The sequence below is a fragment of the Pseudophryne corroboree genome, chromosome 4, assembly GCF_028390025.1.
Source record: "Pseudophryne corroboree isolate aPseCor3 chromosome 4, aPseCor3.hap2, whole genome shotgun sequence".
Classification (NCBI taxonomy): Eukaryota; Metazoa; Chordata; class Amphibia; order Anura; family Myobatrachidae; genus Pseudophryne; species Pseudophryne corroboree.
This window is the reverse complement of record NC_086447.1, coordinates 854,906,904-854,933,895: the sequence shown is the minus strand read 5'-3', so window position 1 is coordinate 854,933,895 and position 26,992 is coordinate 854,906,904. Positions and strand designations below refer to the sequence as shown.

General features: G+C 38.4%; 1 protein-coding gene across 18 annotated transcripts in view; it reads right to left on the bottom strand.

Moving 5' to 3' along the window:
• The window catches only part of NRXN1 (neurexin 1), a 1,686,961-nt gene that overhangs the window by 1,480,616 nt on the left and 179,353 nt on the right, over positions 1–26,992 (bottom strand). For 9 of the 18 annotated variants that reach the window (XM_063918664.1, XM_063918680.1, XM_063918665.1 and 6 more), the window contains exons 3-4: positions 24,281–24,298; positions 18,428–18,457 (exon numbers count right to left, since the gene is read on the bottom strand). The exons of 5 other annotated variants lie outside the window; for them this stretch is intronic. In XM_063918664.1, the coding sequence (XP_063774734.1) occupies positions 18,428–18,457; positions 24,281–24,298 (48 nt within the window). Of the gene's footprint in view, positions 1–17,617; positions 17,626–18,427; positions 18,458–24,280; positions 24,299–26,992 lie in introns of those variants that run through there. 4 more of the 18 variants (XM_063918667.1, XM_063918674.1, XM_063918660.1 and 1 more) reach the window with 2 other exon arrangements.

Here is a 26,992-nt window from a genome sequence, read left to right as displayed (position 1 = left end):
AACACACCATCAAAATGGACTGCATCTGCATTATTGCTGCCCAGTTTCCACCCAGAAATGCCCACTCAGTGGGGGCAGAGAAAAGGGCAATATGAATTAATAACTAAATCTATCGTAAGTCCACAAAGACGTGCATGTAGGTCACATGCTGAAAATCGCTGGATGGAGACATATTGCAACTTGCGTGTGACTGAGAATCAGGCCTAGTATATGGCATAGAATAGCAAGTGGCTACATACAAAACACTGAATTAATGTCACCCTAAAAATATAAATAATTATAAGTTTGCCAAAGACACACCTTTTTACGCCCGTCTGGAAAGACAATGTTTTCATAAACAGTCTTCTCAAACAAGTATATTGCATTGCAATCAGAGTAAATGTATTAACATTGCGTGAATAGTAAAAACAAGAATGGATATCTAGACTTGTTCTTTGATCACTAGAGGCCTATTTTCAATAGGCTTCAAAATGTCTTGCATAGCTGCAGTACAGACAATTTTCCAAGTGAATGTATTAATTCTATTCCAGCATAAGTGAAGAGCCATAAAGGCAGTTACAAAAAAGCCTAAAGAGGGTAAAAAAAAGTTAAACTAAATTTGTGATGTGTCTATACTCAGCAGTTGCCCAGCTTCCATCAAAGCTCAGGCTGGGTTGTGGTCAATAATCGCACAGTTTCTATATTTCTACATTCAAATAGTTTCATTGTTGTCAAAAAGATGAAGGAAAGTCATTCTACTCCTCTCATTTCACCTACATGATCTAAATAATAAATGAATTGGTAATCATTTTTGGTAATAGGCCCTCAAATCTTTTAAGCCCTTAAATCTACTTCCCATCACTAATTCATTACATTGACTATAAGCTATTTGCTAATATATGATTGTGTAATACTGTATGGAACATATATAATAAATTCAATTAAAATGAGAATGTTTGTTAGTTTATATGTTGATAGTTTTAGTGACCAGTGTCTTTCCCAGCATTTATGGCATGAAAGCAAACAGTACCTGTCTGTCTTTTCTTCAGCTTCTTTCGTTAAATAATTAATAATAAACAAGAGAGAGCTGCCATCTTGCTGGGCACCAAATTAATATAAATGTGAGTTATAAATATGTACGAGTTATCTGCCTAGCACTGTGCGCCTAACCACATCAATGTTTAACCTCAAGGATACATAAAAAATGCAATGCATAAAGGGGCAGATTTATCAAAACTTGGAGAGAAATAAAGTGGGGATAGATAAGGTACCAACCAATCAGCTCCTATCATTTTTGAAACACAGACTGTAAAACAGGGATGGGGAACCTTCGGCCGTCCAGCTGTTGGTGAACTACACATACCAGCATGCCTTGCTACAGTATTGCTATTTGGTCATGCTAAAACTGTTGCAGGGCATGCTTGGATGAGTATTCAATAACAGCTGGAGAGCCGAAGGTTCCCCATCCTTGCTGTAAAATGACAGTTAGGACCTTTTTGGATGGTACTTTATATCTCTCCACTTTATCTCTCTCCAAGTTTGATAAATCTGCAACAGAATATCTATGTGCAAATGTTTGTAATGTTACAGTATATCAATCAATCTGATCAGTTTGTAGGACTTTCTAGTAATAGAAAGGCTTTCAATGCCGTAGGATGGTTAGCTCCTTTTTAATTGGCTAGAAGGCTTGTAGTAGCCACTAATGTGAGATTCTCTTGTGATTCAATAGCCTGAGTGCACAACTATAGAGCATTATACAGAACAAATCAATGTGTATAGTAATTAACAATCTGCAGCATAAAACGTATGTTATGTAAAAAAAAATATACTGTATCAAATCAACTATACAGTACAGTGTTACTTGTAACTAGATTTACAGCAAACAGCATGTCCACCATTTGCTTTCATTGGTTCAGCAGAGGGCTGTCACCAATATAAATAAATTAAATTGAATACTAACAGTATAAATGTAATTATTATCCATGATTGTTCCTTTCACCAAACTTTAGGCCTGACTCAGAAATGCACTCTAATGTCACCACAGCTGTAAATTTGTATGCAGCGGGCATGCAAAAATATGCAAATTTTGCTGCCATCCGGATTTGTATTGAGACACTCACAGCAGGGCCGTAACTAGGGCATACATACACTACTCCCTGTGGGGGAGAGTGGAAGAGTAATTATAATGATAAGGAGGAATGAGGAATAAGGTCTCTAACTGGCATATTGTATAATGTGTAGGGGCTCTACTGTGACATATTGTGTATGCTCTACCTATCATAATGTGTATAAGGGGCTCTTCTGTGGTGTAACAGGTATAAGGGGCTCTACTGTGGTGTAACGTGTATAAGGGGCTCTACTGTGGTGTAACGTGTGTAAGGGGCTCTACTGTGTGGCATAATGTGTATAAGGGGATCTACTGTGGTGTAATGTGTATACGGAACTCCATCATGTGGTGTAATTTAAATGGTATGCAGTTAAAATACCACCCTTCGGGATCCCAGCTGACTTAACACCAATTCTTGGATCCTGACAGGGGTACTATACTGCCGCCGGAATACTGGCATAGTAGGTGATTCCCCCTCTGTGGGTGTCCACGACACCCATAGAGGGAGAATAGAACCTGTAGCAAACAAATCTTGCCACCGAGCCCGCAGCGAACCCACAAGGGGCTTTGTTGCACTCTCCCCCCTGCCAGCATTCTGGTGCAGGGGATGCCGATGTCAGTATGCTGACATTTGTCATCCCATGCAACGGCATCCCATACTGATCCCATTTAAATAACCGACACTATTGTGTGGTGCAAAGTATATTGGTACTATTCTGTGGCCACACATAATTAGCACACACACCTTTGGTGTGCACTGCCCTATTTAAATTATGACATTGAGCACCAAGATGTCTAGTTATGGCCCGGGTCTGCTTCACAAATCTAAATGACTACGTACAAAGATGCAGCATTGTCGCAGATCAGTCGATTTCATTTCAACTGATGATGGTACTTAGCCCAGAGTGACTTCAAATCTGTTATTTTCACTAACCTTAGTTTTAAATGCCTATTGTCTGACACTTGAATAGCTATCATTTGTCTTAATTATCTCTAGTTGATATTCATAGTCTGCACAATATTGTGCTGCTCTAACTATACCTCTAACAATGAAAAATAAATTGCAAAAGTCAAAACGGTTGAAAGATGCTTCAATGATGTTTCCCAAAGAAGACAGAGAAAATTATGCTGAGAGTGCTGGCTGGACCTGCTTCTTGTGTGAGATATCAATCCAACTATAAAACAAGCTGCTTTACGTAACACAATAAAATGTGCACATCCCAGAGTAGTAATAAACATTATAAAGTCTCAAGGTAAGCTAATCACAGAGAGTAAAAATACAGCATATGCAATTTGGCTACATATCTGGTCTTTCAGCAAATTTAATGGTGCATGTACCCTAAGGTGTTGTTACAGAGTTACTGTGAAGAAGCACTGAAGCCAGAACTCCTATTTTGGGAGCTCGTGGAGAAAACAGATCAGATGCAATTCAGCAAAGTTTGGGATGTCTGACACAGGAAAACAACACATACGAACAGCAACTGACAGCAGTGGCAGAGCGAAAGAGGTGGCAGCTGTAGCTTGCTGTGACCCCAAAATGATACATACAGTAGGCTCTTGGACCACTCCACCTTCCTCTTTGCAACTACTGAAAATACTTAGCAACTTTAAAATGTGCCATCCGGGAGAATATGGAGGGGTGGTCCATATGTAAAAAGGTTGAGAGCATGGCTCCAGGAATCACATCAATGAAGTGCCACACTTTACAATTGTGCAGTAGGGTGGGGCAATTTTAATACCATTTACCCCAAATACATCTTTGAGTCCACAGATTGCCCACTTCTCTGGGTAAGTGTACTTACATGTACTTACATGCAATGTACATATCAAGAATGCATGCAGTTATTCTGTATATACTGCTATAGCTATGCATTATTTATGATCCTGTCCTATACGGTCAGAAAATATAAGATTTTTGCACTTTAGCTTTTGCTACAGGTCACCATCATACCTAGAAATGTAAACCGTTACTAGTTTTATGAGTTTCATAAACATGTAACCAGGTTTCATTGGGTAGCACCATATTGCAGACAAATCATACATTAACTAGAGTATGTAAATTAAAAACCATATTATTTGAATGTTTTTTTAAATATTTGTTTTTTAAGGCATTTTTAATTTATAGGCTAGTTTATTTCAAGGTATAATATACTGTAATTAGGACATAAATTAAAGGGACAAATTACAGATGTCTAAACATAACCATAATGCTTATTAATACAAAATGTTAATTGGTAGTCAATCATTTAGTAATCTCACAAAGACATTCTGTAAAAAAAAAATTATTATTATTATTATCACACTATGAGGTCTATTTAAAAAGACCCAAGATCGTATTTTGCTGTTTATCTAAGGCTACCAGTAGCGAGGTCTGGGATTGGAATGGGGAAGAAAATCTATCACCTAGTTACAGTATGCTGCTGTCCTCTGATCACTTCAACACATTTCAGGATGGCAATAGCTATGGGGCTTTAAAGGACAAAAGTTTTATTCCTGAAGGAATTTTTTATTTTAAAAACTTTTTTCTGGCATATTTTTTTTTTACAATTTTTGTGTTCTTTATGCAAACTGGGCTTAAACTGCATACACTGCAGCACACATGTGTGACACTGACTGGCTGACAAAGTTTTTTGTTAGCACTGCAAACTAGTATCCCTGGGGAGCTGATCATTGCTTGATAAGTAGCAGGGGAAAGATATTTCTTGTTTGGTCATAGTGATTAAAAGGCCTCTATGACTGACAAATGGACTTATATATTAGTATGAGATCTATAATTTGGAAAGTGTGAAAATGTAGCCTCTTCTCACAGTGACTGTAGTTTAGCAGTGCTCCTCACAGGGATTGTTGTTTGTCAGTGCTCCTCACAGTGATTGTCATTTAGCATTGCTCCTCACCATAAGTTAGGCATGGCCAAAAGAGCATAAGTGGGTTAATCATTGATGGTTATCATCGATGGTACCATTGGTGGTTCATCTAAATTATACGTTTTCATCCACAGGGTAACCATTGATGGTTTCACCCATCATCCCTGCCAATAAGGGGTGGGGGCTTGTATTCACAGGTAGCATCAGGGGGCAGGGTTAGGCTCCACAAAGGATAAAAAAGCTTATTGCCATCAATGGCAGAGAACCATTGGAGCTCTGCCATTGGTGGAAAAACCATCTATCATCGGTGGCTAACCATCGATGGGCGTTAACCATGAGTGTTGTTTTGCAGTACTCCTCACAGTGACTGTAGTTTTGCATTGCGCCCTGTAGTGGCTATAGGAGGAGGCACTTGGGGATCATATTGTTGTGTATTATATTACCACTGAGCAGTAGCAATTCATTATTTTTTATCTTGATGGTTTTAATGATGTTTTGGATAATGAATTTATGAGATATCCTTATAATTGTAATTATATTTGTAGATATTAATAGCTTGCGATTCAGTAGGTCACTTATTTCCTTTTTTTTTTCAAAATTCAATTTATTTAAACAAACCTCTTCTTTGAATACAGCTGATTTATTATTAAATAAACAATAGTACTTGAAGGACGTGATAGAACAGTGACAACAGAGTTGCTTCCTTTATTGAGAACAGAAGCAGCTAGAAATGAGTGAAACTGATGTAAATTTTCACTTATATAGAGATTTGCAGCACAGATTTACAAAGCTCCTGCTTCGGCATTCTTATTATTAAGACGCTGTGCTTGTAAATTTACATTTTGTGGAATTTACAGTACAGTCATAGGAGGAAAACCCTAATAAAGTAATATACGGAATATAATGTCACCTATTGTACAATATGCCTGATTCATATTTGTAAGCAAAGCAAAAAAATAAAGCAAGTTACGTTGTGTCTGAAACAAACCATGTTGCCATGCAAGGGGAGCAAATACATTTAGACTTTTTCTGTATAGGGTAAATATTGACTGCTTTTGCATGTAGCCTACAAATACTAGACAGCTTTATCTTTACAATTTAGATTTAAGTTTGTACATACCCCACCCAAATATAAATCTCTCTGCACGTTACATTTGCCCAGTTGCTTGCTTTTTTGCTTTACATACAAACATAAATTATTCCCAATGTACACACTAAATAAAATTGTGTGCATTGTCAATGCATATTGTGCACTGAATCAATGTGGAGCCAAACACTGAGCTATTATACTTTGTTACAAGTGTAGCGACAGATTGTTTATTTCACAATCACTCTTTTTGTTGAATATTAGTTTTAAGGAGGATAAAATACTGTGTAATAATTTCAATTAAAAGTTGTCAGTGCTATAAATGCCTACTTTACACATTAAAAAACGCATTTTGAGTGTTTCAGAATGCATTAGCATTTACTATAATAGCTCATAAAATTATCTGTCTTGTTAAAGTATTATTTAACTGGAAAGAAATGTGTAAAGTACGTCTGCTTCTAAATATTGCAATATATTTTTTTTTTATTATGTCAGCATCTAATCTGGGCATGATACCGAAATGATGCATAAATGATTTTAACAAGAAAAGGATTCTGAAGAGCAACATAATCCTGGAATTCGTTTACAGGAAATGTTGGATATGAATTTCCCTAGAATATTGGCAAAAGAATCTAGACCCTTAACAAGAATTAACCAACTCTACCATAATTTAACATAACTGGATTTGAGCATATTGCCAGAGTGTATGTCTAATGTTGCTGTAGAAATTGTAACTTACATTTATTTCAATTTTCACAAATAAATATTAATCTTTATATATTAAATGACAATAATGAATCAGTGTTTTGCATTAGCAAAGTAACACATTTTGGTAACGTTTTTGACATAAAAAAACTATATATTAATTTACGACTCTAACACATCTTTGTTCTTACAAATAATTATTGCTGCAGATGTGCTTCCAATTATCAGATAAAAGCAGTTTTTGCATGGTTTATACTATCTGCCAACACAGGAGATGTCAGATGTATCACCTGCACTAAGCAAACCAACATAATAAATTAAAGTCCCCATTATGCTCAATGGGGAGTGTGATTTGGGCAATTACTGAAGCTTTGAAAATCTTAACTTTTAACAATAGGAGATGCAGTCCCGGAAATGTTTGTGATAAATTGCCACCAATAATTAAAATAGCCCAAATAGTCTAGACACTGTCCCTAAAAAAACTACTACTAGTAGTATTACCGCTTCTGCTTAAATAGTTTAAACCAGAGGTTCTCAAACGTGGTCCTCAAGGCATGCCAACGGTCCAGGTTTTACGTTTATCCATGCTTGGCTACAGGTGACTTAATTAGAACCTCAGTCAATTTGATCTAACCATCTGTGCTGAGCCATGGATAGACCTAAAACATGGACCTTTGGGGTGCAGTGAGGACTGCGTTTGACAACCTTTGGATTACACTCTTTGAATATTCTTTATTTTGAATGTGACTCTAAACTTTCTACATTCTAATCAACTGTTCTTCATTCAAATAAATACATTGCAGTGGTTAAAATAATTTGTACTTTACAGTGTAACGTGTTTTCAACTTTTTCAAAAGAAGTTTTGTCTTATAACGGTTGTTTTTTTAATTTAAAAAATTGTTAAATACATGGTTGATACTCAGTATTAATAAAATGAGCGTATTAATTTGAAATGTAAAAAGAAAAAAGACACAGCAGTGGAAGATGGATTTAAGGGGTGAAAAACACAACTGAACAGAAACTTCCTATAACAAATGCTATTTTAATTATCTGCTAAATCGATAAATTGATTTCGGAACTTATATATTGCATATTATCTGCAATTTATTTTGGAAGATTTGCTCATCTGTACTTTTGCCAATGTAGACCTTTCATGCACAGTAGGTGACATTACATACAAAAATATTGAAAACAAAACTATCTTACATTTCCATACTATTGTATTAACTCTTGTTTAATTCCGCGTGAAAGGATTTACACAAAATACTGTACTCAAAAAGTGTGATGGCTCTCTAATCGATGTACTGAGATACACTAGCATGCTAGAGTTCTATTTTAACTCTCAATTGTCATAAAGACAAGTTTTCATTGCAAATATCCATATGAACTTTGAGAGAACTTTAAGGAATCAACATTTACTCAAATATCAATAAACATGATTCTCTGGATTTTAATTGCGTGCCCAAGGGACAAATTTGTTTTTAAATATTTTGCCAAAAGATCCACAGCAGAGAAATATTTTAGTGCATTATAAACATCTGTAATTTAGACAATTTAACACGCATTCACACGTTCAAAGAATGCGCAGCTTCCAAGCAGTTTGTGCACGAGATTCTGCAATATATCAGCATGCTGACTGTCTAAGGCAAAAAATCAATGTGTGCTGGCCTTTCTGTGATGAGAATGCAGTCCTTTGCAAATAGTGCAAAGGTTTTTTATTTTACCACAGAAATGCATTGTGGGTAACAGGTTTCATCAGCAAAACTTTTATAAATTTCTTTTTAATGGGCCCATTTATCAAATGGAGAAAAGCCCTATCTCCAGCAAAAATGTGGGTTTCAGCTGGAGATAAATCTTCAACCTACCAATAACCAGCAGTAGCCTCCACTGGATAAAAGATTCAGTGAGTCATGGGGAAGCCAACTGAACAAGGATCTGCAATGGTCATCTCAGTGTGACAAAAAAAAATTAACAATAATTTATTACTTACATTTTTTTTTAAATCAATAGTTCAGAAAATGAACTATTAAAATTTTATATAGATTTATTACAGGTTGAGTATCCCATATCCAAATATTCCGAAATACGGAATATTCCGAAATACGGACTTTTTTGAGTGAGAGTGAGATAGTGAAACCTTTGTTTTTTGATGGCTCAATGTACACAAACTTTGTTTAATACACAAAGTTATTAAAATATTGTATTAAATGACCTTCAGGCTGTGTGTATAAGGTGTATATGAAACATAAATGAATTGTGTGAATGTAGACACACTTTGTTTAATGCACAAAGTTATAAAAAATATTGGCTAAAATGACCTTCAGGCTGTGTGTATAAGGTGTATATGAAACATAAATGCATTCTGTGCTTAGATTTAGGTCCCATCTCCATGATATCTCATTATGGTATGCAATTATTCCAAAATACGGAAAAATCCCATATCCAAAATACTTCTGGTCCCAAGCATTTTGGATAAGGGAGACTCAACCTGTATTACTATTATTATTATTATTATTATTTTTCTTTTTTTAACATATTTTACAAGCCTATCGTTTCAGTGCCACCACTATACATGTGCAAACTGGCCAGCCAGTTTATCATTGTACGTGTGCATATTAAAGGGGATTAAAACAACCTCATAGCCTGAAAATAGATCTTTGACAATGATGAATGTCAACTCAATGTACAGTGTTATTTAGTTAGAGTAAGGCTAGAAAGACTCAAGCCAAAATCCTCACAGAGTACCAAACTTTTCACCGAGATGGCAATTCTTTCTTGGGATAGTTTTCAAAAGTAGGTTCATCTCTACCTACATCCCATGGGACCAATTTACCAAAACCTATAGCCCGGTAATCATGTGGAGACAATAGTTTCCACCTGATAAATACTAAATTAGGTAACAAAGCTATCCAATGTATAGGAACATCGCCATTATGCTATTTGCCATGCTCCAAAAAGTTTTACATTGTGTTAGCCAAAAGATGGGATGGAGTGTAAAGAAGGACCCATTTTGATACCCCCCCACCTTCCGAACCTCAGAAGGCACATGCGCAATAAGAGTGCATGCACAGTAATAGTGTCAAGATGGAGCCCATAAGTATAAAATTTTTACAACTATTATTAGTGGTGAACGTGTGATTATTATGTTTCATCAAGACATGTGCTTCTCAGAGTAGCTGTCCCGTCATGATAGGTAAAGATAAATAGTTCATAAACCTCTTCCTAAATCACCACAAAAGCTGGGTTTCACCAGGGATTTGTAAATGATACCTTCCCAGGTGTAACCCAGCTGAGACCCCTTTCAGACTGGCGGATCGACATAACTTTTTGCTGGGTTGGTGACATCACCACCGTCGTGTGTGCAGGAGGCACTTGGAGATGAGATGATATCCAATTGCTGCCTCTTCCTATTCAGTGAATGGGTGCTGGATCGCATCGACCCGGCTTACATATTCACACTGCACCGTGAGTCCGGTTGAACACATGTTGAACCCTGCTCGCTACCTGTGGTGAAATACCGGGTCACTCGACCTGGGTTATTTCAACTGGCCCCTTTCAGACTGTGCTCCAACCTGAGGTCTGAGGAGTTCATGTGCAATAACCTGGATTATTGCTGGCAGTCTGAAAGGGGTATAATTAAGTACCACTACCCTGCACTTTTAGCCCCAGAGGATTTTCCCTTGCAGCCTCAGGATCTGGAGCTTAATGTGTGGTAACCTATATATTCCTGGGCACTTAACCCAGAATCTATGGTGTAATGTGGGTAAATTTGCATAATAATTTAGTAGCTCTGGGTGTTAAACCCTGAGTAACAGCTGCATGGTATACACCACGGCTAATTGAATCTGCCCTATATCACTCTGCACACCCCATAGCACATAGACAAAATAACTGAATACAATTCAACTGTATTCGATGCAGTGTGCATTTACCAGATATTCATACTTGCCCCCAATTCTGCACATTTTGCCTTGAGGGGTCCCCTTTTCAGTATTGCTAAGTATTTTAAGTTGCATTGATCATTAGATGTCAAGGGTATTATAGTACTTTCATATGTAGCCCAACAATACACTGGCAGAACCTTACACTTAATGAAGAATAGTTCAGAGGAAAAAATGAATACAATTTGGCTATAATCCAATAATCTAGAAGCATTCCACTTTGAAATTTACAAATTGAATGGTATACTCTGTAGTGGTCGAAATCCAAATATCCTGCACCCTGAAATGTATTCCCTCAGCTCTAACAGTTATTACATGAACAAGGAGTATGCCTGAGGGAGCTCTGATCCATAATATAATACTATTTCACTAATGCTGTAAAATTACATCTATAGTCAAATTATTTCCACTCAAGAGGTTGTAGGACAATCCACTAATGCTTGAAAGATAATTTTGAGCGGGGTTGACTATCAATGTTCTTCAAATGCATTCAAAAGACATATGTTTTGAAAACTTTAACACACTGTACAATATACCGTATTAAGAACAGAATCAATGTTGTTTTTAATAAAAAGTTAAATACTGAACAAATCTTAGAATGAAATGTGTTCAGGAAAAACCCATCCACTTGTTCTTTGCAGTAATTTAGCAGATGTAATTATTACAACAGACCTGGTGCGCACATATGGTTTAAACTGGTATTATAGCCAGAAACCTTCTACTGTGTTTTATTAATGGCAGTGGTTATGATTGCTGAGTGGCTTATCCGAAATGCTACAGTAATACTTTTATGTCTTATTTGGAATTCTCCAAAACATTTCTCATCTGTGCAGAGTATTTAAATCTGATAGAGCCAGCAGTATAGTATAGGCATGTTGTTCCCTTATAACACATTACTGACACATATTTGCGGTTATGAGAAAAACAATATACAACAATTTTTACACAGTTCAGTCGATATTACTGTGAATGTTTCTTTTTTATCACAATTCTTTGGGCTTCATGATTCCATTTCATATTTAGCATATATTTACTTTATGTCCATCTCACATCTCACCTAAATATCTCTCTCTTTGGGTTTTATTTACAAAGCACTTCCAAATGGGTTGGAGGTGAAAACTGAAAATGACTTTACACTGACTGTGAGTGCCATTTTACATTTTCATCTTCAACCCACCAGGAAGCATTGGCACTTATAAATAAAGCCCACTTCTATCTCTATTTCTCTCTCTCTCTCTCTCCCCCCCCACTCACTTCCTCCTATACCTACATTTTCTAACGTCTTTCACTATTTCTCTCATATAAATCTTTTCCAACATCCATCCCTTTATTCAGTGTCAGTCTGGGGTATGAAGGGCACACCGGGGAAATGCTGTTGTAAGGGCCCATGCTTAAGGGTATGACCAGGTTCAAGTGGATGTGTAGCAAGCCACCATAGAGGTTTGGCTAACCATTACAGAGTACATGGGCTGGGCCACTTGGTATATGTATAATAAACCAAATTCTTGTGAAATATAATGTAAAATATGTATAATGCATAATTCAAGTGCACTAGGATAGAGTCTGGAACCTGATCCCTAGAGGAAGACGAGGGTGCACAGGCTGTGGGCAGTCCAAACCTGCATCTATCTATCTATCTATCTATCTATCTATCTATCTATCTATCTATCTATCTGTCTTTCTATTGTAACTTTTAAACATATCAGTTAAATGTCTAGGCTACAGATGTGTCCACTTACACTTGCTTCCTGGTACGTTAAACAAACCTTCTAGGCACACCATGTCGTGGCATGACTCAGTATTGCTGAGCATCTTTACATGTGGCTTTTTGCATTAAAGTGCATCTTATTTGCAAAATGATGCAAATAGTATGTACAAGCAGCCAGAGGCGTCACTAAGCCCCTTGACACCCAATGCAGTGGGCACAAAAGGGGGCATGGCTTCATGGGATGGTGGCATGGTCTCACGGGACAGGGGCATAATGTTTTCATTATGTCAGGGGTCTGGGAGGAGTGGGCTGTCCCTGGGGAGTGCTTCTGCTGCAGTTCTATTAAGGTGCAGCACCAGGCTCCTGTCATTGAGCAGGAGCCAGCACTTTGGTGTCACAGCACCCCCCTTGTGAAGCCACTGCAAGCAGCTTATGCGGATTAAAATGAAATGCGGCATGTGTGCGACCGTGGCTGTATCTGCATACAAAATGGTATATTACAGTGAACATATCATTTTGTATGCAGTTACAGCCACAGATGCACAGAGAATATAGACATGCCGCATATCATTTTAATCAGCGGAGTCTGCATGCACAGCAATGTGAATAAGATGCATTTTGTCAAAAATAGATGCCCACCTCTAATGGAGTTGCACAGTACCTCTCAGCTCACTCACGCCAGACATCTCCCGCTACATGGCATATTAAGGCAAGATGTATGAGGACACATCCGGAAAACAGACTTAAGACAGCAAGTCTCCAATCCATTTTATGGACCTTCCCTAAGTTTTTTCCCCCCACAATCTTGGAACACTTAAGAGTCTGCACGGTTTTATTCCAAGAAGGACCAAGTTTATAACAATATTAAAAATGAAATTTTTGTTCTAATAAAAAATATGTGTTAACAACATATGTAATAATTGGTGCTTTTGAGGTCCATTCCATTCTCTTCAATTTATTTAGAGGCCAGATGCATTTAGAGAATCATTGTGCACTTTCTTTACAACGGCAAAGAAAACTGACAGTACATTCAACATTGGGAGGAATAATCCCTATTTCAAGCTCTGTTTCTACTCCAGTAACAAATGCAGCTATCAGCCCTTGCACCAAAATAAATTAACAATATTTGCTACTCTGATGGGTATCTATATAAAAAGTGATACATTTTGTTATCCTAGTGCATCCCATAAGTAAACAAGCATTGGTCACCCTAGTCCTATGACCGCATGTTATATATTAATATACTATAACTAACCTCGAATATCCCTAGAATTATTTAAACAGAATATTGATAAGTGACCTCTATATTATAACTTGCTATTCTTAGATATGAATTTACTAAAAATCACTAGGAATCTATTAGAAGAGAATATGTGGAACATCACTGGCAAAAGGTTGCAGCTTCAACATACTGTATACTGTATTATTCTTTCATTACTTCCATTTTATGCTGACTCTGGCACATATCACTTTATTCTGGAATTGATCTGCTGACTGATCCAAAGAATCCCTCATCCTTCTCGGCCCCAGATGACCTTAAGAAACACTTTCTAACTGATGACGATCTCCTGCAAGACGTAAAAATGGCCTTTAGCTATATGACCTGAGCACATTTACTGCTCTTATTAAGGTCACCAGCAATTCAGGATGTGAGCGGGATTAAAGCATTGGGGAGTTCCCAAAATTATTGTAGTTCACCATTTCTTTCTGATCACCCTGCTGTTATTCCTGAAACCATGAAAATTGGCTGCACGGGACTTATAAAAAAAATCAGTAGAATCATTTATTTTATTATTATTTGTTTATTTATTAACTTATATTAGTTATAATTTTTTATTTTATCTACTATACCATTATTAAGTTAATAACTATTACTGTATAATGTCTAAATGCAATAGAGAGTAAGGGGGTATTAAAGTAGTGATTTTGAACTATATCACAAATGTGGCTAGATGTGCATATCAGTTTGCAATCACTATATTGTCCTAGAGGCTAGCCAGCTGTCCTAATTCTATTAACTGATTCCATGCAGTGTTGTGCCTACATGTGCAAGTTCATTTAAGTGCAACAAGTGTCTTGTATCAAACAACAATATAATCAGAATAGTAAGCTACTTTAAATACATTTTTATTTCTGTGGATGACTAAATTCTTGTACCTTTGTAATATGGCAACTCACAAATAGCTTGTATATTTAGTCAGTGGAATGTCACTTGAAGTGTGCACATCTAAAATATGTAAAGAAAATTGGGGTCAATTACGTTACAGGCAATGTGCCACTGAGCACAGTTACGACAACTCCTATAATCACAGTTTTTCTACGCGCCACAGGGGTGCAATGCAAAACGTGTAATATGGCGGATGCTATGTGCCATCCCAGGGATGCCACATCGTGCACATCGCCTGTAATTAAATGGTTCCCATTAGGTAAAATTAATAAATTAGTCATTATTGCCCATTTTTCTCTATGAAGGCTATGCATTAGACCAGATTAAGGGATCTTCACCACAATCACTACCAGGTGATTTTACTCAGTAGCTCCTGGTTGAAGTGTTCAAAGCTATTCAATTAGCGGCAGGCGGCAAGCCTGCAACTAGCCCCAAATCAGCGCTTAACGCAGAGGGTGAGAGCAGAAAACTGCACTAAGTGCTGTATCTGGGCTAGTTGAGGGATTACCATTGGCCAGTAACAGAATTTTTCTGTTACCAGCTGAAGAAGCATGGTAAAGCCCACAGTTATAGTAATTCAATTCTACCCCAAAGTATTAATGTGCTATAACTCTTTTCTTAAGTGAGGGCTTTTCCTAAAAATAGGGCTACTTTCAATATGTCAAAGAGATAACGACAGTGATAGCTGAAATAGACCCCGATGCAAAACTTTCAGGTTTCTATGGCGAAAGCCACAGAAAGCCTAATTAAGCAGGCTCGCCACCGTATAGATAATACCTCTTGTTACTATAGCTATATCGAGATTTTCGATAGCCGATGCACACCATTGAAAAAAATGTTTATATCAATAAAGATTTTTTCAAATAAATATATACATATATATATTTCTTCTTTTTTTTGTTGAAAGTGGAATTGAAAACTCAGGCTTCCAGTCCTCTGCTCACATGTCAACAAAGCTGGTACATCCATGTTACTGGGGAGCTGAGCATCACTTAATTAATTGTTAGTAAGTTGTGGTAATTAAAGCTTTTCTATCACTAAAATAAGTGATGACAGAATATCTTTTTTATCTAGATAAATATATCTCAAAGAAAGACATATATTTTCATGCACCTGCATGTTTAGGGTCAGAAAAGCTAGTTTATGGTCTCGTTCAGCCAAGATTGCTCCTATATTATATAATTCTGCCAGCGTATTATTTTAATTAACTTTTTTACTCCTTTCATTTGTGCATGAGAATGATGAATGCTCATACTAAATTACAGAGGTTTTTTTTTTAATTTAAATCAGATCTCATAGAGAATGCAATTCTTGCTATTGAATAAAAAATGTTAGCAAAGTTCTCTTGCGCATACGGTATAATCCAGTTGGATGTACGTGTTTCTGTCGTACATCTGTGTCACATGGTAGACTGAACAGAAAGGTTCTGTTCAAGCAGTGTCCAAGTATGGAGTCTGACAGATCTGCTGGTCTTCACCATGTACTGCCGCAAGGAAATTGTCATTCCTGCTAGAAGTCCACAGGTTGCCGCCCTCTATCTTCTCCCTAATGTGACTAGCTGGGAGTGTGGGTGGTAGCATGGCTTGGTAGAGAATCAGAATACTTAGAAATGGTCAGGTATACTATAAAGTCAGAGAGTAACAGGCACGGATCGGTGAAACAAGAACATACTGGTACACAGAATAATTAAGCAAGAATTCAGGATTCCCAGAGCAGAGTGTGGGATCTAATACTCTGGCACCTGAATGGTGCACACAGAGAGGTATTTATAGGCAGTCCAGGTTTGAAAAGCAGCATCCCTCTCAGATTGGAGAGAAGGAATATAATTTACTGCAAGTATTTTAAAGGTGCACTACTACCTAGTTAGATATACTGTAGTTGTGTGGGAAGCCGCATCTATGCAGATGTTTTTCTAGCACTCTACTGTAACTATATCTGACTCTATTACCTCCACTGAAGTTGGGAGATGGGGAGCGTGTAGATGAATCACAATTTGCAATCAAGAGACTGCAGCACGTGATTGGCTCAGTCTACTCCCACATCATTTCTACCCCTATTTTAAGTTGGCAGACTATATTGTTTTTCTAGTTCTGTGCCAGTAAACCAGCAGCGTTTCTAGAGAGGAGGAGACCCGTGTGAAGACTCCGTGTGTGGGCCCCCTCCTCTCCTGTAGCCGTCACCGCCGCTGCTAGCGGTCTCAGCGCTGAGACTCTGGCACACTGCCAGAGTCTACAGCACATGCGCAGGACTCTGAAAAATGGCTGCTGTGCCAGAGTCTCTAGCGCTCAGTGCGCTAGCAGTGGCGGTGACGGCTACAGGAGAGGGGGACCACACACAGTCACCGATGGACGCCGGAAAGGTAAGTATAGAAGAAATGGGTGCAGTGTGTGTGGTGTGGGCCCCCTCTGGACCCAGGGGCCCATGTGCACCACACACACTGCACCCATTATAGATTCGCCAGTGCAGCAAACTGAATGCTCCACCGTGGGTTTGTGAATGGGACTTTGGAACTGGCCTCACAGCTTTTAGTATATGGTATTGCACCTTCCAGCACAACATGAATTTTCTGAAAACTTTAGATGTTTAGCAAATCTTATTTCATATAATTTTATTATTTTTCTCTTCATTAATGACATTTTTCTTCCTAGTGCATCTGGAAATAATCAACTCTCCACCATTCATTGAATTTGTGGTCTGGAGTAGACTATGGTGGATTACATTACAAGTGATACAACTTATCCCCATTCCTTTGAATGTAAAATTATTATATTGGTCTAAAAATTCCTCTACTACTAATGCAAGAACAAAGACAACTTTATTTGCACATCTATTGCATTATCTTTTTAATTTTTCAATTTCTTTTTCTTAAATTTTGGTTACAACAATAGTACTGTACCTTTCTGGGTCTGGTAATAATCCGAAAGTCGGCATCTGAATTCCCTTCTTCCTTTGATGCACATGAAGCATAAACAAGCTACCTAACATTTACATTTATTTTCACATTTGCACATTTTGACAAACACAATACACATCTACAATGAGAAATGTAAAAATTGTACCTTTAGTTTTACCTAGAGATTTGGATGGTGGAATGATTCCATGAAGAAAGCATTTCCAGACAAAAGAGGACAGAGGAAAAGGAAAAACAAACAAACAAAAAAACATTCATGAATATATGTAAATGCAATAGTTTGTTAGTATAACTGATACGGACGAAGGTGGGGATGATGACCATGAGAGTGATGATGATGATGATGATGATGATGATGATGGTGCATGATCCAGAGATTGGTAAATGGTGGGACCAACAGAGGACATGCATAAAGGGCGAAGGGTGTTCATGCGCTATTGAACAGGAGACAAAATTGGGTGATGCAAGCAAATGGCACACCGGTTACTAAATTATTACACTGCAAGATGTTAGCATTCCGGAGACAACTGTAATGTGCTTTCAGAGGGAACCAATCAGCCATGCATCAATGAAAATTAATGGAGCCTTCGTTGGGTACAATATGATAAACTGAGAGTTTTCTCAATCTAGTACTGTTTTTTCTTTTTCGTCTTGTTGACAATTTACATCCTGTCCCTTCAGCAGTTTATCCCAAGCTGAACAATACACATTTTTTTTAAAAATAACAATAAGCTGCTTTATCAGGTTCAATTTGGTTCAGTTATTATATTGCAGAAAAGGAAAAGGATATCAAGAGTGAACACAAAATAAAATAAGGATGCGGCTAAAATAATGTGTCAAGAATTTTGCAAACACAGCTTCAAAGCAATTTGCCCATCATTGCAGTGAAGTACGGAAGCAGCTATAGAACAGTAGGAAACAATGAAAAAGCAGAGTGGAAAAGGAACAGAGCCCATACCTTGGTCGCCCATCATCAGGTGTGCCAGACCTTAAAGGGAAACAAGAGCATAGTCAGCATAGCACAAGGGAGAATGGGAAGATGTTGCCACAGTGACAAAAAATGGTTTGTGACAAACAACTGGTCTTCCTGTATCTGCATTATAAAGGGGAAAAATGCAAATTTAACTCCAACCCACGGAGGACAACGTTCGGGGCTAAAGATTAATTAAACTACGATCTACAAAACACTAGAGGACCCACCAATGCATATTTTTCTTCCTTAGCAATATTTCAAATTAAAAGCCAAAATAAATAAAGACAAGAAGTATAAAATTATTTAGAGCCTAACAAAGATAATTATCCCATATGTCTTTTTTTTAGCCTTTTGATAATTTTCCTTTGTGGTCTAATTTATATAGATCTATATATATTTTTATTTTTTTTATTTTAAGACATTCAACAGAAAGGATGGCTCGCCAAAAGAAGAATCTGACAAATGGGCTGGGTCTGGTCTTTTTCCCCTCATTAGAAATGAGTGTTTTGGATCATTAAACAAAATCCTTTAACATTGAAATGATAATATGGGAAGGAATCTATATGTGAGCAGAGGGCCTGTATTGATGAAAAGTAAATATGTGTGTGAAATCAATGATACAGAATCACGTATATAGTTGTTTTTTTCCCTTCTGAAATTAGTTTTTTTGTTTTTGTTATAAAGACAGGTTTGTGAAAAGTCTTTAATACACATTATTTCTCACATCAATTTTAATCAAGTGCAGGCTCCACAGATTTGATGCGGTTTTGAACTAGCCAGGAAAATTTAAGCAAATTTGGAGAAAACAAAAGATGTTCTAAAACACTGATTGGAAAGTCAAAAGATGAAGGTCAGGCAGTCTTCAAAGCAATAGGCTGGAAAGCACAACTCAGGGAATTTCTGGGGTGCCAGCATTAATTATTACAGACGATACAAGATAAATACAAGATAAATATACATTTCAGTAACAAGCAGGGTACAGAAAGAAGAAACAGTGGACATGCATTTTAAAAAGTATTGTCATTTAATCTTGCTCAATTCCCTATTACATCATTTACAGGTTTCTTTTGCCAGTAATACATTTATTCATATTTGGTTTGCCCGGGATGTGGTCTTATGATACTATCCCATTTTCTCCAATGTTGAAGCATTTTTAGATAACAATTTAAATATTAGGTACTCACTGTTGCAATACACATGTAATCAAATTTTTTTACTGTTCACTGCACCAGTATTTTTTGCGGGGAACTTATTTGATTCCATAAGAAAGAATGTGAACTAAGTTTCTGTGCTGAAACACGTGAAATTATGAAATATTTTTTCCTTCATATTTAAAATAGGTGTAAAAATGTAAGATGTCACCTACACACAATGGAGACAAGTGTCATACGCATGGACTAGGCAGCACTATGTACCAGAGGTATCACTGGACCAGGCAGCACTAGGTGCCAGAAGTATCAATGGACCAGGCTGCACTATGTACCAGAGATATCACTGGACCAGGCTGCAGTAGCACCACAGGTAGCACTGGGTCAGATTGCACTAGGCAGCAGAAGTATTACTAGACCGGGATGAACAAGGCCCTAGACGTATCACTGGATCTGGCAGTAGCAAGTACCAGAGGCATCACTGGACCAGGTTGCACTATGCATCAGAATTATCACTGGATCTGGCAGTAGCAGGCACCAGAGGTATCACTGGACCAGGCTGTACTAGGCACCAGATCTAGCACTGGGCCAGATTGTACTAGGCACCAGATGTCTCACTGGACCAGGATGCAATAGACACCAGAGATATCACTGGATCAGGCTGTAGCAGGCACCAAAGATATCATAGTACTAGGCTGCACTAGACATCAGAAGTAACACTGGACCAGGCTGTACTAGGCACCAGAGATATCACTGGATCAGGCTGCAGCAGGCACCAGAAGTATCACTGGCCCAACCTGCACTATGTACCAGAAGTAGCACTGGGCCAGGTGGCACTATGCACAAGAGGTATCACTGGACCAGGCTGCACTAGGCACCAGAAATATCACTAGACCAGGCTGCACTAGTCACCAGAGATATCACTGGATCAGGCTGCACTAGGCACCAGAGGTAGTACTGGGCCAGGTTGCACTAGATACCAGATGTATCACTAGACCAGGCTGCACTAGGCACCAGAAGTAACACTAGACTAGGCTGCACTAGTCACAAGTGGTATCACTGGACCAGGTTGCACTAGGCACTAGATTTATCACTGGTACAGGCAGCACTTGGCACCAGAGATATCAATGGACCAAGTTGCACTAGTACAAGAGGTATCACTGGGCCAAGCATCAGTGAAATATTTCATTTTTATTGAATTGATAGACTTCATTAAATGCTGGTTCTGTCTCCACTGCATGTAGGTGAAATATAACACTTTATCACTGAGGTATTAATCTTACATTTTCTTTTATCAATTGTATTGGCTAGTATAACTGTATTCTTTTATTAAGAAATGCAGAGGTGGAATATCCAATAATATATTACAATGTGTTGCTTTAATGTCTTTCTACATAAAGTGTTACAGTAAACAGTTATAATGAGATTATAATGTTTTATAGTGTCAGTATAGACTGGATAATCTAGTAAATGCTACCAATATTATTTTGACTTCTCATTTTTTAAGAATACATTGGGGTTTTCTCTGTTGCCTATCAGTATCACTATTAATGAGCCGATGGCACAATGCCAGTTTCCACAAAGTTGGTTTGCGACGTCAGTTGTCTCTTTTACAGTGTTTTTATTCTTACATGGCTTTGCACATATTTGTGCAGTGAGCAGATGCTCTCTCCAGGGGCACTGTGTTTTGATTCTGGTGGGCGAGAAACAAGGGTGAATAAATATAGGAGGAGGCCTGTGGGCAGTCTCCAGGCGGTTCCCCTCCATCTCTGTGGTGCAGTTGTGAGTATACTCTGGGCACTGCACACCCTGCACCCGTTATACAGTACATATGGCACTGATGAGAAGATCTGTGAGTAGTTGGGCAAGCCTTATAGATGGGAAGACAATCACAGTAATAAGCCTAGGGAAGTACCAGGATGACTCAATCTACATATTGCTGTGTAAGTGGGTTACTAAGATGAGCCACAAGAAGCTATATGGAAAATGTATAGGTGTTCCACATTTGACACAGAGCTCTGTAATTGCTCAACAGTCTCTGTTACGTTCTTTGCTCTGTTGGTACATAATCTAGAGCATAATTCTACACCTATAAAGCAATGTTAAAAAAAGATGACATACTATATAATAAAAAATCAGCCCCAATTTCCCTTCACTTTCTTGAGGACACTTCAAGAGAGACTGTAGGCAATTGTAAGACTAGGAGATTGCTCTCCAACTCTCCAAACTTTGTTTTATTTTCCAAGTATTAACCTTTTCACACCAAAAAAAACAAGGATCCATCCTGGGTTATTGAACACGCTTTCGAACCATGTCACAGCAGCTTAAAATGCAGTTCACACAACAGGCAGGACCCGTGTCTATCCTCTGCTGGCGCTTGGAGATGACATCACCTCCAAGCATTGGTGATCCAGCTCTCCATATTTTTTTAGCGGACCTGGGTCAGATGACACAAAGCACCCCGCTCAGACTGCCGGTTACCCAGTTTGGTGCCAGGTTCAACCCTGGTAGCTACCATGTTCAGATTCCAGAGTAACAGAAATCGGGTAGACCCATTCACAACAAGCCTGGACACGGGTTGCCAGAGCAAAATTCTGGGTTATAAGTTTGGTGTGAAAGGGTTATTAGTCAGAGAATGTTGCGCACTATCATTTTTTGCTCTACACTATCTATAAAATATCTATTCAGATTTTTTTAATTTAATTTTAGATTTGACTTTTTAATGCAAAATTTGCTTTGGATGGTTTTAGTAATTATTTAAAGAAGGATTTAAAATAGCATTTGCCAGGAGGTGTAATCTTAAAGGGAATGGAAATCCCATTAACATTACGATTTTTATCCTAACTTTCGGGGGGAAGGGGGAGCAGTGGTGTGGTGTACCGCTAATAAAGTCACCCCAGAATTAGATGAGATAATGTGTACAGCTTCCATGCTACATTGGGACGCACCCTCCAGTTGCATCCTTCTAAGTGGGGTAAATATTGCGGTATAAAGGGGTTTCCAGCCTCTTTAACGTCAATCATGTTTTCTAGGGTGTATGACAAAAGCTGTTGCATGCACAATAAGTTCATTTTAGTAAAATTGTGGGGGGGTTTTAATAGAAAAGTGACTTTTGTGCTGTATTTGCTTGCAAAGATTCCCTATATAGTTATCTACCAAAGTATCATTTTCAAATAATGACTTCTGTTTTGTTATTTAGAAAACCTACATTATTGTTTATATTATCGCATGTAAGGATTGAAGGCACTGTTATTGGTTTACCTACACATATTATAACAATGATGTCCAATAATTCTAAATATATTGATAAATAACTTATACTACTTTGTATATTTAGTTTGTTGGACAACCATAACAATACAATAAACATTGAAATAACATTGAAAAATGTAAAGAGCTTTGGGTGAGATGTATTAACCTGGAGAAGGCATAAGGAAGTGATAAAGCAGTGATAAATGCAAGGTGATAAACATACCAGCCAATCAACTCCCATATGTAAATTAACAGTTAGGAGCCGATTGGCTGGTGCATTATCATCTTGCACTTAACACTGCTTTATCACTGGTTTATCACTTCCTTATGCTTCTCCAAGTTAATCCATCTTCCCTTTGTGTGTTATATTGAGCCTGTACTGCAGTAAATAATCAGGGCCACTTTGTCGGTCAGAGTTTGTACAAAATAACCATGTGTCAACTGAATTTTTCAGTTTAATTTTATCCAGTCTTATCCAGTCCTCGGGGACACAATAACAGTGCATGTTTTCCAGGTCTCCTCAGGGGAAGATTTATCAAATCTAGGAAAGAGATAAAGCAGAGAGAGATATAGTACCATCCGCTTAGCTCCTATCATGTTACTGCCTTTAAAAAAGAAAGAATCTGATTGGTTGGTACTGTATATCTCTCCACTTTAACTCTTTTCAAGCTTTTATAAATCTCCCCCGACCCATCAGCTTCTATCTGTCATTTCTCTAGGACAGCCTGTAAAATGACAGCTAGAAGCGTATTGGTTGGTATGGGAACTTCTCTTCTCTTATCTCTCTCCAAGATGGAAATGTAACACCCTGCGACTTGCCGGAGAGATCCTGATGAGTCTGCCTTATTTTTTAAAGGGGCAATCATTAAGGCAAAACCAGATCTCACTGACGTTTGCAGGTCACAGGCTATTACATTTCCACCCAAGACTTGATATATCTTCAGCAGAGACACTAGTTAAATAATAACAACCACCTGTGAATCTTTTAAAATGTGTCAGGTGGTAAAGAATAAACCTGGGCTCCAGCAAGGAGATATAGAAAACCTGCACTGTTAGTGTTTCCCAAGGGCTGGATTTGAGAAGCACTGATTTACAGGTAAAAAAAATGCTATTGGCCCTTGTGAAGTTGCACATTTCTGACGCTAACATATATGACAGATGTATAGTGCTCCTTTTAATGGCTTGCAGTGACATCAAATGAACACAATCATTATAATACATTGCCTAAAAATGCATGTCCTGAACAGATACATTGACAAAGTAATATGGTACATCTTGTGTTACAGTAATGACAAATCATAGCAGGTTTATTTCTTTTCCCAGAAATTGCTTTACAAATTCAGAATACTTACTGACTCCAACTGCTTAGACATAAAAAAAGGGGGTAAGGGAAGGGAACCGGGGGGGGGGGGGGGGAGATAAGGTAGAGAGCACCCACCTTCTACATGGTTGTCTTCTGAAAGCACATGACAGGGAGGGAGAGAAAAGGAGAGACATTCAGTAAGCGGCATGCAGACTGTCACTTGCCATTGCATGTCTTCAGCATGCACGGCGTCAAACACAACATGCAAATGCTCATTTGCTACCATTCAAAGGGGAAAAGTGGAAGCAACGGGAAAGAGATGTCCTGCACAGTGTGTGTAACATATACTTATCATTTTACCGTTTCTGCAATAGCCACATTCACCATTTAGATTTTAGAAATGAAAAAAAAAAAAAAAAAAAACATAAATAAATAAATAAAACTTTGTGCCCAAAGTGTCATGACTGTCTTCACTTGGCTCTGTACAACTTACAACAAAACTGCCTGTTTTGGGGTCTCCATTAATGGATAAAGCCTTTGGGGGAGATGTGTCTAACCTTAGAGAAGTTGCCCATAGAAAAAAATCATAGATTGTACTAGATAAAAGATACCTACTAGCTGATTGGTTGCTATGGGCAACTTCACTTTATCTCGCTTGAATATTTGATATCAAACTCTATATCTACATAACAGCCCTTCTGCGCTTCTACTGTTTTGCTTCTTCATAAAACAAATTTAATTCAATGAGATTAGTCAGATCAAAAAGCAAATACTGGCTTCAAATTATGTGTATGAGATAGATATGATCTGTAAATGTCACCTGACCTTAAATTGCAATAAGGACCGTTATATGCCAGGCATATTGACCACACTTGCAGCTATACAGGGACGGATTTAGGGGTCAGTCCACGTCTTGGTAAAACATTAATGGCTGCGCCTCTCAAACCCCTCCACTAATTTTATTATTTCCTTTATTAGGTTACAAGCCATAATTTGGTGATATCAAGTATAAAATAATAAAAAAACAAGCCTTGAGCTATGACATATTATATGTGCGGCACTTGCTGGAGCAGAGGTGGCACTCTGACGCTTGTTTTATCGCTATCATGCACAGTAACAAAACCAGTTTATACTTGCTAGCAGTCTGTATAGGAGGTGAGGGGGTATTTCAAATTCCTCATGTGATGAAGTTGTAAAGTAATACCAACAAAATCGGATGGTATCGTGATCTGGATGCTTGGGATGCCGGCAGTCAGAATACCGACAGCAGCATCATGATGGTTAGGATACCGACACCTAGTAGGTAAGTATGCTATCCCTCTCCCCCAACTCCCTTTACTCTTCTTTCCTGCAGCCTGACCCTAAACCCCTCCCCCGTATGCAAACTAACCCTTACTGTCCCCAGTGGTGCCTAATACTGACCCCCCCATCCCTGCAGCCTTAACCTAACCCTCCCTCCCCCGCAGCCTAACCCTCTCTCCCCGGTGCGGCCTAACCCTCTCCTCTTGCAGCCTAACCCTCCCTCCACACAGCCTAACCCTCCCTCTCACGCAGCCTAACCCTAACCATCCCTACCCAGTGGTGACTAACCCTCCTTTCCCGCAGCCTAACCCTCCCTCCCCGCAGCCTAACCCTAACCCTCCCTTCCCCCAAAGCCTAAACCTAACCACCACCACTGCACGGCTTACCTCTGTGCAGTGCCCTTTGTTCAGGATCCTGACATTTGGGATTCCTGTGCCAGCATAGCATTCCATGCCGGGATTCCGGCGTCTACATTCTGACTGCCGGGAATCCGAACACCGGTATCCTAAATGGAACTCAACAAAATAACTTATTTTTTATATAATAGATAATCTTGAAAAAAGATGTGTTTGAAAAATTATGTGTTAAGGTTTTTCGTTTAAAATGTGTACTTAAATGGGAGCATTACTTTGCAAAGGGCAAAGTAACTCTTGCGTTTACCCGCTGTTAGTCTGTCATTCTGAACATTCCCTGTAACTAAAAAATATTTCCATAGTCACATATTCTACTGCTTCTGCAAATCAGTCACAGAGATGCCTCCGATAACTGGGCAGGTAGGTCGGATGCTGATCGGCCCATCCATTTCCCAGAAAATATGAAATATTTCCTCTACTGTACCATGCCACACCCATCCACATTCCTCTCAACATGGCATACTGTATGGCACGGTGCAAATATTTTCTAGTTACTGGGAAATTTCATACTGACAGTAATAAACTAACCTTATGAATAAAACTCCTAGTTCGTGGCACCCCTAAGAACGCGCCTCATGTGCCTGAGGGAAAATTCACCATTAAAGGCATAAAAATGTCATATAACCTTTTCTAAAGCACTCTAATATCTTTTAATTAAATACCCAAGTCTGCTCCACCAGTTTTACCAGCATGTCCTGTAGCTTAGCAACAGAGTATGTCAAGTTCTGCAATATTCTAGAGCATCAGAAGATCACTGCTGCAATTATGTTAGTGACTGAAAATAAGGCTATTGCTGTACAGGAATGTGAAATCCTGAACACATTGATTTTCAAACTTATACAGAGAGCACAATCATGTATTTTCATTTAACGACTAAATTATTTTCTTCTGCAGATAGATAACTGGTGAATTCAGTATGATATCCCGATGGACCTCCTCCCGACCAATAGAATCTCGACAGTTCCCCAGAAATGTCTGCAATCCTCAACTGTTCCCTACCCTAACCCTCCCTCGTGGGTGCCTAATCCTAACCCTTCCCAGTAGTGCCTAACCCTCCCCCTTGGTGCCAAACCCTAACCCTCCAATCCCTGCTGCCTAAACCTATCCCTTCCTGCTCGGTGCCTAACCCTAA